General features: G+C 46.4%; 1 protein-coding gene across 2 annotated transcripts in view; it reads right to left on the minus strand.

Annotated features, from left to right (window-relative positions):
* The window catches only part of LOC308317174 (ADAMTS-like protein 2), a 30,988-nt gene extending 24,071 nt beyond the window's left edge, over positions 1 to 6,917 (minus strand). The window contains exons 1-5 of one of the 2 annotated variants that reach the window (XM_080766020.1): positions 6,853 to 6,917; positions 3,486 to 3,591; positions 465 to 610; positions 236 to 314; positions 1 to 103 (exon numbers count right to left, since the gene is read on the minus strand). In XM_080766020.1, the coding sequence (XP_080622146.1) occupies positions 1 to 103; positions 236 to 314; positions 465 to 610; positions 3,486 to 3,590 (433 nt within the window). In that variant the 5' untranslated portion in view covers position 3,591; positions 6,853 to 6,917. Of the gene's footprint in view, positions 104 to 235; positions 315 to 464; positions 611 to 3,485; positions 3,592 to 3,899; positions 3,970 to 6,852 lie in introns of those variants that run through there. The other variant, XM_080766021.1, reaches the window with a different exon arrangement.
* Positions 6,918 to 14,121: the final 7,204 nt, after the last annotated feature.

A 14,121-nucleotide genomic window follows, 5' to 3' on the forward strand; every position in this document is an offset into this window, starting at 1 on the left:
CCGGATACAAGGGCTTCCAGTGGTAGTTCCTGCCATTGTAAAGCTGGGAGTTGAAAGACCAGCACTGCTCCTCTCTGAAGCTCCTCCCAGACGTAGGACACTCCTGCAATACAGGAACAATACCAATTTGTATTTGACATATGAGGCAACGTCATGTTTTACGCCGTTTTTTATAATAGCGTCTTTGCTCTCAGACAGAATCAATAGCTTGTATGTAAAAGTGATCTGAGCTCACCTTGGTATTGCAAAGGTGATATTTTTTTGGAGAGCCTGTACAGGTCATGTTGTCTTTCCCGCCTGCAGCTACTTTCTTTCTTTGGACATGAAAGACATACAAAAATAATACTGTCGATCATCTTTATCTGTCGCTTCAACATCACTTTAAGGGACAATTTATATATATATATCCATATATATGCAGTATATAGACACATGCTGTGTGCGTGAGTGCGTGGGAGGCTGACCTCTGTTTGAGGCAGTGTCTCTCCTGGTTCATGACTCCCCCTCCACAGGTGCGCGTGCAGGCGGTCCATTTGGCCCACTCACCCCACCAGTAGGTTGTCACCTCCAGCTCATCCTCCAGACTGTTGGATGCTACACCCCCCTCCTCCTGCACACACACAGACACACACACACACACACACACACACACACACAGATCATGCTCCATGTGAGTATGTGTACTTGAGTTTGGATCGAACTGCGGTCTTGTCTCGCAAGATTCTCCAGTCTCTCTACACACTATATATTCCTATCTGGAATCAAGGATCAAATGCAAAAATAAATTAAATTGTATTAATTATTTTATTTCTATTAGTGGTAGTAATAATAACTCATTGAAGCCACAGTGGTCATTTTAGCACTACAATAGGCGCAGCATGGGAGGCCGTTCACAGCATGGACAGACAAAACAGAGAACAAATGAACAATAAATAACTGTCACTGACCACGGGAATACTGGATAACTCGCCCCGGTGCTTGCCCGTTTTTCCTCCCGGAATTGTCACCAGTGAGGGGGATAACTTTGTAATATGCTATTGGCTGTTTGTATTATTTTTGGAAAAATATAAAAAGATACTCCTGTAGAAAGGCTGTATTATTTTACTTATATTGACCCTATAAACTATTTAGTATATGTAAGGTTTTGCACACTCAAATGGTACCTCGTCAGATAATCCCCACATAGCCTACAACAACTTCTGTGAACAGACTTCAATGTAGTGGCTTTTCATAAATTATATTTGTACTTAGGCTGTCTGCTGTCATGAAAGTTTATAGTTAGAGAAATTCAAAGTCCAGCCGTCTGCTGTCCAGCCTCTCCCACCCCTCACTGGGGGAAATTCTGGGAGGAAAACAGAAACGGGGCGAGTCATCTTGTTACCGACCACGGTGCTTGGAAGTCACCAATGGATCAGCTTGTATGTATTCCAAATGCGTTAAAAAAAACTGTCTCTAATTCTCCCAGATCACATAGTCTCATTCACAGACACAGATTTATCAAAGTGACCACTGGTATGTGCAGCGAGCTCCCTGTGAAGGTGTGAGACAGAGCAGCTGTGTGAGAGAATCTGGAAATACCAGACTGAGAGCGTAAGCAAGGGAGAGATAGAGAGGGAGAGATATAAAGACAGATAGATAGGTATGGAGGAAGAGAATGGTGGAAAGAGTGCAACAAGTGAGACTGGGAGAGACAGAGTCTCTCTGTCTCTGCCCCACACACTTGGAACACCTTACATACTTCACTAAAGTACAGCTCTCTTCCTTCTCTATATCGCTTTCAACTTGATATATCAACGTTGGTAAATATCAACTGTACCTGTTTTAATTGAGTTGTTCACTATGTAATGTTCCTTTATTATTACCGGTAATTTACTTTATTGACTGACTGACTGACTGACTGACTGACTGGCTGGCTGACGGACTGACTGACGGACTGAGTACCTGGCTGGCTGACGGACTGACGGACTGAGTACCTGACTGACTGACAGACTGACGGACTGAGTACCTGGCTGACTGACGGACTGACTGACTGACTGACTGAGTACCTGGCTGACTGACGGACTGACTGACTGACTGAGTACCTGGCTGACTGACGGACTGACTGACTGACTGAGTACCTGGCTGACTGACAGACTGACGGACTGAGTACCTGGCTGACTGACGGACTGACTGACTGACTGACTGACTGACTGAGTACCTGGCTGACTGACGGACTGACTGACTGACTGACTGACTGAGTACCTGGCTGACTGACAGACTGACTGACTGACTGAGTACCTGGCTGACTGATGGACTGACTGACTGAGTACCTGGCTGACTGACGGACTGACTGACTGACTGACTGAGTACCTGGCTGACTGATGGACTGACAGACTGACTGACTGAGTACCTGGCTGACTGATGGACTGACGGACGGACTGACTGACTGAGTACCTGGCTGACTGACGGACGGACTGACTGACTGAGTACCTGGCTGACTGACGGACTGACTGACTGAGTAGGTAGGCTGACTGACGGACTGACTGACTGACTGACCGACCGATGATAGAGGGTATGCGCGTATCATCATCATCATACCTGGAAGTTATGAGGGAATGCCTACTGAGTGGCTAAAACTACTTTCTGACAGCCCATACAATCCAAACAGAAAAGTCCTATTTGTGTTAAACGACATTAAATTAACTTTGTCACTCGATCTTCCATTCACTTTATGCATGCGCATACCCTCGATTAAGGCTCTGTTCCATTTACTGTACAGTGGTTCTCAAACTTGTTAATTTGAAGAACCCCCATATAAATCTGACTGAGAGTTTACAAAAATCCATTTGTACACAGAGTTACACACCCGTATGCCACACCCGGGGCCATTTGGAACCCACTCAAGGACATGAATTAAGGGGCCCGGAAGTGGGACGAGTTTTTCTCTGTGTGCATAGAGCATATTAGACTAACTAACTTGCTTATGCAGTAGACTTGACCTCACAGATTGAGATTGTTCACCTGCACTGTCTGCTGGCCTGAAAGAAAATAAAACGCAAAAACTGATAAGACGAGACTCAGATGAGAGTTATTATTCATCCAACGGCACAACCTACCTGCAGGCTCCTGGAAGACAGGTTACCCACAGACAAGGCCAAGGTCAGGAACCCCAACAACCTACCTGCAGGCTCCTGGAAGACAGGTTACCCACAGACAAGGCCAAGGTCAGGAACCCCAACAACCTACCTGCAGGCTCCTGGAAGACAGGTTACCCACAGACAAGGCCAAGGTCAGGAACCCCAACAACCTACCTGCAGGCTCCTGGAAGACAGGTTACCCACAGACAAGGCCAAGGTCAGGAACCCCAACAACCTACCTGCAGGCTCCTGGAAGACAGGTTACCCACAGACAAGGCCAAGGTCAGGAACCCCAACAACCTACCTGCAGGCTCCTGGAAGACAGGTTACCCACAGACAAGGCCAAGGTCAGGAACCCCAACAACCTACCTGCAGGCTCCTGGAAGACAGGTTACCCACAGACAAGGCCAAGGTCAGGAACCCCAACAGCACCAAGCTGGTCTCCCCACACTGCTCCCATGACCACACTCTCATCCTGAGCGAGAGAGAGAGAGAGAGAGAGAGAGAGAGAGAGAGATTGATTCAAGGTTAGGACACATCAGACAAACATAGAAGATGAAAGACAGTGAAGTGTCATCATCATTATGACTAACATTGGTATGTGCATTAGGTCTGAATCTCATTATAGGCTCAACTTAGAGGAAATGAGTGGAGTGCCCCAACAGCACCACAGAAGGTAAACACAGAGGTGATGTCATATTTCAGACAGTACTCCGCCAGAGCCATGCAGCAATGCTGACACGAGGACGACAAGGCAATCATTAGCGTCGGCTACAAACCTACTGTATAACCACGCCACATGGTGCATTAATGACGCACCCGGGCGCGGGCCTCAACCTATAATGCCTGCAGAACGCTGAGGTCCACCACGGGCCTGGCAGCGCACGCTGACGCAGGAAAGGCGGCCGGTGACACAGACAGGCTGTTGAGAGAGCACAGGTGTTTGAGACACGACTTGGACAGCGGCGCGGCCCATGTAAAAGTTAAACAAGCCTCAAATGCCTGGAAGGACCAAGGTAAGTTTCCTAGCACACCAAACCCTCACCGGCCTGCACACAGGTAGGCCTTTGTTTTACCTTGCCGTGCGCTGTGTGAATGCACCGGCTGGCCCCGCAAACACTGACTGCTAAGGTAATGTAGAAACCTATATACGCCCAGACACAGGCATTCACACGCGTGCACGCCACGCACGCAGACAGGCAGGCAGGCAGACAGACAGACAGACAGACAGACAGACAGACAGACACAGGACAGGCAGGGGCATACACCTACAGTGCACACACATACATGCATATACATATACAGTATACCATAGGCTTACACATGTATACACACACACACACACACACACACACTCATAGCATAGTTGTGTGGACTGGACACACATGCATGCACATACACTACAGTGCACTACATGCACACGTATGGCCAGTTTCTAGGAAAGGCCCCAGTGTACATCCCATGTCCCCGTGCGTTTCTCCTCCCCATCAGCTTGTCTGAGTCCAGTTAGGCAGCCCTCTTAAAATAAGCAAACAGATCGTCTAGCCCTGTTTGCAGTCTGGCTTTCTCTGGCACTAAATATTGGTGACAGGTGTCTTAAACTAGCCACGGGAACACCTGGACTTCATTATCCTTCCAGACACAGCTGGAGCACAGCCAGCTGCCAAACACACACACGCACGCACATGCACACACACACAGTGTGCAGAAACTCACTTACACAGACAGACCTGCGCGTACGCATACAAGTATAGGTGCACACGCCCTCTCGTACACACGTCCTATAGAGACATGCACGTGCAGAAAAAGTGGGAGCACACACAAAACACACACGTGCGCACATGCACGCACACACACAGCAGACTCTCGCCGCTGCCTGTCTGTCTGTCTGTCTCTCCAGCCCAGCCTGTCCCTGGCAGGGCCAGACAGGGCCTTCCTCTCCCATTCCTCCCACTCTGTCACTTCCCAGGCGGGCGTGCGGACGGGCACAGAGGCCGGGGAGGACAAAAGTAAACACGGCCTTCTCGTCCTCAATCCCTTCTTCCCGCCCCCTTGCCCCACCCCCACCCATGTGGCCCCCAGGGGGCCCCTCAGTGCTGCCGCAGTGTTTTTCTTGCGCTGGCAGCTCCGCAGACAGACAGCGGTACTATGTCCCCTGGGAGGCTGGGCTAGAGGTTGGGGAGGGCAGGGGGGAGCCTGGGGATGTCTGGTTGTCAGTGGGCAGACTCATCCTTTCTGGACAGAGTCCTTGCTCTGAGCTAGACTCTCCTCTCCTCTCTCCCCTTTCTCCTCTCCTATTCGCTGCTCCTCTTCTCCTGTTTCTTCTCGGTGTCAGCCGGTGACAGACAGACAGACAGACAGACAGACAGAGAGCGCTGAAGGAGAGAGTCAGTGAGTCAGCAGACCTATCTGAGAGGTCAGTGGATTTCACCTGGACTGGAGCTCAGACGGATTGACCTATATCTTGATCTTGATGTGTAGTTCAGTCGGTAGAGCATATAAGGCTCAAATCCTAGTAAAATAACTCCATTAAACATAGCGTAATTTGAGGCACTTTGGAAGAAGAAAAAAAGACACAGGGGGGGGGGGGGGGGGGGGGGGGAGGGTATAGAGTCCTTATTGGGAATGCTTTCAAATAAATATACTAGGTGTGTAAGTTGAAAAAGTTATATTTACCACAGTTGATCAATTAAGCTCAGATCAGACAAGCTTCTGAAAGTCCACACAGATCATTGTAATAAGCATACTAGTGTTACTGTACATCCCCAGGCAGCCGGCGTAGTACAAAGGTTATATATCCAACGTCTTATAAGTACAGGTACAGTGCAGTGCCATGGAAGGGCAGATCAGGATACCTATACACTATACAGTACAATATACCATATGGATGACAAAACATCTGTAATGGGAGATGACCCGAGTATCCTAATCAAAGAGTTGCATTCGCCCACTTCCAAGCGTCAAGACAAGTCAATTCGGACATTTATCAATGAAATTGAGTCCTAAATAGAACCAAATAGGTCTATTTATATTGTAGATATTGCAAGTGTAGATTCAGCCGTATCATTTGTTGAATGTTCTCCAGCATGCAGAGGTCAAACTAATGTAGGTATAGAAAGGTTTACATAATCACACATACAATATGAGATATAGGCTAGACATAATTATTCATACTGCAAATTAACTACATTTTTACCGGTATTTACATTTGTCATCAATCATTTCAGCACTGCCCATCACTGCAGCAAGAAATAACAAATGTGATGGATATGATGCTGAGAGCGACAGAACACAAACGAAGAAGATGACAGACAGACACACTGAGAGCCCTTTCTGATGGTCAGAAATGGAACAATTGGATAGAGCCAGAAACCTTAATTCCACAGTTTGACAAGCAGCAGCTGACAACTTAATTCCATCCACAGTACCTTGACAGCACAAACACAAACACACATACACGTGCACACACTCACAATTACACAAAATACAACCAAAACACAAATGCACACAAGCAAACATGTGTGCAGCCATACAAACACACACACACACACTGGTGCTTGGCAGTCAATATCGTTGTGTGAATCTGTTTTGGTCTGGTGCAAGACACAAGCCTCATTGACCCCTGTGCATTGCCTCACCTCCACTACACACAAACAGGCATGCACACGCAACAAGCAAACATGTCCAACACACTGTCTGAGACACAAAAGACATGTGCAAATATTTACCCACTCACCTCTCCTGCAGCAGTCCAGGGGCGTCTGAGTCTGTGTGAGGATGCCGAACAGTACGTATGACAGAGGGTGGGTGGGTGTGTGTGTGTGTGTGTGTGTGTGTGTGTGTGTGTGTGTGTGTGTGTGTGTGTGTGTGTGTGTGTGTGTGTGTGTGTGCGCGCGAGCGCGCGCGTGTGCGTGCTTGTGTGCGTGTGTGCTTGTGTGCGTGTATGGGTGCACATGTACACTTGTGTGTGTGTGTGTGTGTGTGTGTGTGTGTGTGTAGTGAGGTGGAGGCTGTTGCCGTTGCCGTGGAGAGAGATGTATCTCCGTACAGTGAGGAGAGAGAGAGAGAGAGGAAGAGAGGAGAGAGAGAGGTAAGGTGTGTGAGCCCTGCATCCTTCTCCTCCCTCCTCCTCTCCTCTCCTCCCCAGAAGGAGTGGAGGGATCAGGAAGAGAAGCAATAGAGAGGGGGAAGGAACTAAAAGGAGAAAAAAGAAATACAGGAGGCTCCCTAGCGGGCTGCTTTTACTCTACACTATTTGTCTGTCTGTCTTTCCGTCCGTCCGTCCGTCTCACTCACTCACTCACTCACTCTCTGTTGTCTTTTTGTCTCTGACCATCTCTCTCTCTCTCTCTCCCTCTCTCTCTCTCTCTCTTTCTCCTTGTGTAAACTCAAAGAGGTTTTACTGCCATTCCTGTAATGAAATGTATTATATAATACTGTCTGTCTGTCTATCACTTGCAGCTACAGAGCCATGTCATGTGTGTTGCAGTCTCTCAGTCTTTGGGCAACTAGTCAGACTGGATCTTGTCCATCCATGTTTCCCTTTCTTTCTCATGTCCCTATACGTCTTCATACACCACCACCAACAACAACCAACCAACCCCCCACCCTCCTCCCAGGCAGACTGGGAGGAAGTCGCTGTTTCCCACAGTGCCCCCCCCCCCCCCCCCCCCCCCCCCCTTCATCCCACTCCTCGTCTTCCCAAATAACCTCCTTTCTTCTTTTCTCCACCTCGGGCCCTGTCTCAGCCCTGTCTGTCTGTCTGTCTGTCTGTCTGTCTGTCTGTCTGTCTGTCTGTCTGTCTGTCAGCCTCTGCACATCACATCACATAGTCATAAAATAGTCTATGAACAGGTTGAAAAGTATTTTGCCACAACAAAATTAATGCGACATGACATCAGCTTGTGACTGCAACTTGTTCCTGTTCGCAGATGACTCAGCACTGCTGGTCTCGGACAGGAACAAACTGCAGGTTTAAAAGGCCCTCCGCTCTGAACTCGTTAGAATCTGCACTTGGCTTGCTGATAACAAACTATCTTCACACCTGGGAAAAACTGAATCCATTCTATTTGGATCAAATAGTAATCTCAGCAAGGCAGATGGCTTGTTGGTTAGAGTAGGTGACGAAAAGATGAAATTACCTACATGGTTCCATCCTGGAGGCAAATCTTTCCGGTGATAAAATGGCCACCAACGTAATCAAAAAAGTCAACCAAAGACCAAGATTCCTATACAAGCTCTCCTCACTGCTCAACAAAAACACCTTGAAGACCCTATAGTCTCATGTTACCAGACAGTTGCCTCTCGCATGCAGTTTCCAAATGCTTCCATTCCATTCCGCAAATTTATCCTAATATAAATAGAAATTATTTAAGCATATATAGCCTTCTGTTTAGCAGAAAGGAAATACAATAATATAATGTAAAGATTAAAATTAAAATATATTTTCGTGAACGGAAATGCATGGTAGCTTCCTTACTCGGATTTCGGGAGGTGTAGTTCCATACTCTATATAGCATTCAGAGATTGTGGAATAGTTGTCTGGCTACGCAAGACAATGAAGACCCTAACAGGAGCCCTCATACAAGGTTTCTTCGACTATGCATGCACATCTTGGTACCACAGCACCTCAAAGGCCCTTAAAACAAGGCTCCAGACTTCCCAAAACAAACTGGTCAGGCTACTACTTGGCCTCACTCCCCGAACCCACCACACCCCTGCCCACTTTGGACAGAGAGACGACAGAGTACAGCATCTTGCAATTGGTCTGCGGTCCACAAGATTCAATACACCACCAAGATACCCATGTACCTGTCTAAATACTTCCTTAATGTCAACGAAGTCCACACCAGAGGGAGTTCAACAAACCATGCATGTGCAACCCAGATTCGGCACAAACAAAGGGACTAAATTCATTTAGCTCCTATGCCACCAAAATGTGGAACGCCCTACCAACACTCATTAAGGTGACATTCACACCAGAAAGCTTTGCTGCGATTAAAACGAATCCTGCTGCGCATTGTCACTGAAGACATTGCATTTTACTCCGAGCAAAAGCGGGGGTTACGCTTCGCTTTCAATCGCACTTGATTACGATTCGGTGCAGGTGTGAATGCAATCCGCAGTAAATAAAGGAAATGAAGCAAACAATGTGGCGGGTGAGGAGCTGAACACAGTTGGAGACGGAGAAGGCATATTTTACGCAGCGCAACCGTGGATACTGGATACTATAGACGTGGATCGTGGTCGAATGAGGAGACTGAAGCCCTGATCGAAATGAGGACGAGTACATTAATCAGTGTGAGTGTATTATAGCCTACAGAATATTCTGTCTGTCTGTCTGTGCGTGCCGTAAACAAACTAAACATGGAGTGCTGTCACTGTGTGGGGACTGGGGAGTAGGGACTTTCATCTCGATAAACTTGTAAACATTTTGCGCTGCTGTCTGTATATCAGTGCGCTCAGCGCTGTGCCTCCATGCCCAAAAGAACAGTGCGTGGCTGCGTGCGTATAGTGAGAGAGAGAGAGAGGGTGGGGGGGTCCACCCATAATTCCGACGGTCCATTGTTCCGAAGGGTTGGTGTTCCGACGGTCCATTGTTCCGAAGGGTCGGTGTTCCGACGGTCCATTGTTGTGAAGGTTCGGTGTCCGTCGGAATATTGATGCGGACCCGGGAGTGGGGGGGGGTCCAGTCCCAGACGGCACGACACATGCACGTTATGAGTATAATTTTATCACCATAGATTTCACTGTGTAGGCTAGTTTATGAATGGAACACATTGATAAAGGTCCCCCCTGCTGCGTTTCCAATTGCTGCGGATGACAGTGTGAAGGCAAACCGCTTTAACCGCAGCAAATTAAATATGCAAGTTAGTTGCTGCAGTGAGGTCTAGCCAACACCAACTCGGGATTCCTGATACTGGCACTGATAAAAGTTGGTCCAGATGATAGAGTCAAGCTACAGCCAGACTCGAGCCAAGGTCCAAACCTGCGAGGGTGACACCAAAGAATTTGAGATTCTTGCAGGCGTCCTACAGGGTGACACTCTTGCCCCCTTCCTGTTCGTTGTAGTGATGGATCATGCACTGAGACTTGCAATCAATGGCAGAGAGGAGGCGCTGGGGTTCACTCTGGTCCTGAGGAAGTCAAGGCGAGTACACCCCATCAAAAATATGCAAGAATCCCAACTTCTCCGCCCATTCACATCGAGTTTACTGAAGTATTAGGTGGGAATGTGACCTCACCTAAGACATGCAAATCCCTTGACTCCTTCAAAACCGCTTTCAAAGGGCACCTACAAGGTCTGCAATTCGAAACTGGCCCCCATAAAATCAGAATCCCCCAGCCACCCCTTTTACACCTCACTGTATATGTTTTTACCTCCTCTATTGATTTGCTGTTTTTGGCTATATAGTAGTGTATATTTGTACATCTCTAAATGTTATGATGAATTGAACATGGTGGACCCTATTGTAAACAAGTGTAATGCTTTATGGTGTTGTCCACAACAGTCTTGTATTGAGTTAAGCTTGAAATGTACTGTAATTCTCCAAAACTGTTAATACATTCTTCAATCAATCAATCAAACTATTTAGGGGCGACACATAGCTCAGAAGGTGTCTTGGAATTGCAAGGTTCCCGGTTGCTCCTCCTGGCTTCGTGCTGAAGTGTACTTATATATACAAGACACTAACTTGCATGAAGTGCCTTTCTTGTTGTGTGTAATGTGTATGTGTGTGCGTGCGCGTGCGTGCATGCGTATGTGTGCGTGCATACGTGCGTGTGTGTGCCATGGCCAGGCTGAATATTGCCCGTATTGTAAAGCGCTTTGATACAAATGCATGCACCATAAACTACATACATGCACATTATGGATGACATCTACATACATCTACAAACATCCTATCGTATCGAGTGTAAAATCTGTATATGCAGAGTGATTTGGATGCTCGACTGTCTTTTACATGTCCTGACCCGCACTGTACAGTAATTGAATCCATTGCATCATCAGCATGCAGGACCCACTGATATTGGTAGTGGTATACTGTATATCTGCATCACAGAAGTGCTTTTATTTTTTCTTCCTAATTGTCAACATGCTGATGATGATAAAATATAATGGACACTTGGTGAGTGAAAACGGTTGTATAGTACAATCAAGGTATCCCACAAAACGACAATAGGCCAAAGGACAGCCGGGAATGTTAGCAATAGTTCCAGGAAGTGAGGTACCAGGAACAGCTAAAATACAGGAAGTGAGGCGGCCGGGGATCCATTTTAGGTAGGCTATCAAAAAGAGTGTTTGGTGGTGGTTTGCAAAAGAGACTTTAAGGCAAATACTAAACCATAATCAGAAAGTAATAAGCCACAGAGTATTGGGGCCGCAAAACGTTGAGATCTGGAAGAAGAAAAGCTTCTTATAAGGAACATTTCTGAGGGTTTAGCTCTGAATCAGTTCAGAGCTTTTGGACAAAGGGGGCCACCTGCGACTTCAAGGTTGGGTGAGGAATTTATTTAATGAATTATGGATTAATAGATTTTTTGGGAAAATAGAAGATCTACAATTTTACTTTGGATTACTTTTTTGATACGTGACTCATTGGAGACATTTAAAGGAACTTTGTGTTGCAGGAAAAACTCAGAGTTTGAACAGTAACATTTGTATTTTGAAGTGTATTGATTATTTAATTGAATTATATTTTTTGTTTGATCAAGTTTAAGTCAGATAAAGATATTGCAATTTAATTTCAAAGGCAACAGTTTCGTGTTTTCTTTTTGGTCTGCAATACAATTTGGTTACAGCAGTCTATAAAGAATTACTGCATGACGCAGGTGGACTCTTTATTTCTTTTAGTTCTCTAATAAAACTCAGGCATACAATTTTATGGGTCTGATTGATATAAGCAACTTTAAAAGAGGAACGAGAATAATACATGAGATGAGGTTGAGGGTTCTGGCTCGAGTATGAGTCGCATCTTCCATCTTCAGACTCAGAGCAACCTATGGGCAGAGTAGAGCAGAGAACAGACGAACGCCTGAAGACCACCGTGCCTGCCCACCACGTCGTCTGCCTCTCCCCCTTTGCTTCTCTCTGTCTCCTTGCTTCACCCCCCTCCCTCCCTCCTGCTTGCTTGCTCTGCCCCCACCAGCCACATGTTCTCCGCTCCGCTGCCTGTGCGTCTGCTCCCTGCATTAGCTCCGCTACGCTGCCGTGCTCCAGACCCACGCTCCGCGCCATCACCAGATTTATATGCTGATAGACATAGTTCAGAGGGGAAAACTACACAGTCTGCCAGACGAGAGGTATGGGCTCCCCTCTCTTCCAGCGCCACCAATAAAAGGCCCCCAAAATACCAGGGAAATGTGTCGCAGAGGTCTTAACAATACTAGAGAAGTGTGTGTGTATGTGACTGAGTGTCGATCCGCGCGCCTGTGCGCAATTGCGGTGTGCCAAACAAGTCTGGAAACACAGGGCTGGTACACACAGACAAGAACCGCAATTAAAGAAAACCATTATCCATTTTCACTCCCTCTAAAGAGCGTGTGAAACTAAAATCACTTGGCTTGCATTTGTCTGGTTAATAGGATTTTACCAATATACAGTAAATATCAAGCCTGTCCTTGATAGGTCATTATGATATAGGCTATACAAATACATTAATGTTAAGTTTGACAAACATCACATTTGACAAATAAAAACTTCAGGTTCAGCTGAGTGCAGCCCAGTAGCGATAGATTATTTTTGTCTGTTGATGGATCACGTGTCTCGAGTGACTAGCGGACGGTCGTCTTCAGCTGGGGAGAGCAGATAGCATCATAAAACTGACATCCTCTTGGCTCTTTGCCCGGCTTCATCCAGGCTGGTACTCTTCTCTGGAGGGAGGGAGGGAGGCTGTAGACTGTTTGGCAGACACATCAACAGACAGATGACCAGACAAACAAAAATCCACCGATATGCAACCTGTTTTCCTCCTTAGCAAAAGTATTTTCTGTGTGTGTGTGTGTGTGTGTGTGTGTGTGTGTGTGTGTGTGTGTGTGTGTGTGTGTGTGTGTGTGTGTGTGTGTGTGTGTGTGTGTGTGTGTGTGTGTGTGTGTGTGTGTGTGTGTGTGTGTGTGTGTGTGTGTGTGTGTGTGTGTGTGTGTGCACTGCTACACATCTTGAGATGTCTAGAATACTTTGCATAATTGGTGATTTCCGGTTTATCTAAAAGTTATATCATATGTAGGCCTATATACACTGAAGAACAAATTGTGATACAGACTGTAAAGGTTTAAAGCTAAACAAGACTCTTTAGAGGGAATCAATTATTATATATCTCAACTTCATCTTAGACTATATACAACCATCCACGCCTCACCCACCCCTCTCCGATCCCACCTCTTGTCCTGAGTGATTGGCTGGGCTGAAACTTGAGCACTGCCCTCGAATTATTTGTAAAAGCAGGCCCAGGGGGCAGAGGACATGGCTATTTATTACTGAATCAAAAGGAAGCCCAGTGTTTATTCAGATGCATTCAGGAAGCCCGGTCTGCATTCCCACACTAGCACACCCATGTTTACACTGAAGGGTCCTGAGGTGAAAGGAACTACAGAACATTTTTCTGCACTCTGTAGAAAGATGTTGCTGTACTCCCTGTGGAAGTCATTTAAGCCTGCATTATATTTAGTTGCATGTGATGTCACACACCGAAAATAGCCGATCTACAAGCTCACAACGTGACGCAACTAAGTGTAAATCAGGCGTAGGTTCTTAGGCATATACCGTACAATACATAATACAGAGATATACAACAGGCCCTAAATAATAAAGGGTATGTGTAACAGATATCAGGATTCCCGCATGCATAAAGTCAATGGCAAATCGAGTGGCAAAGTGAGTTTAACGTCGTTTAACATTGATTAATACAATCAGATAGGACTTTTCTGTTTGGATGTATGGGCTGTGAAGGCCAGAAAGTATTATTTTTTTTGCCACTCAGTAGGCATTCACACATAACTTCATAAC

The sequence above is a fragment of the Protomyctophum bolini genome, assembly GCF_963924005.1.
Source record: "Protomyctophum bolini genome assembly, chromosome: 6".
In the NCBI taxonomy this organism is placed as follows: Eukaryota; Metazoa; Chordata; class Actinopteri; order Myctophiformes; family Myctophidae; genus Protomyctophum; species Protomyctophum bolini.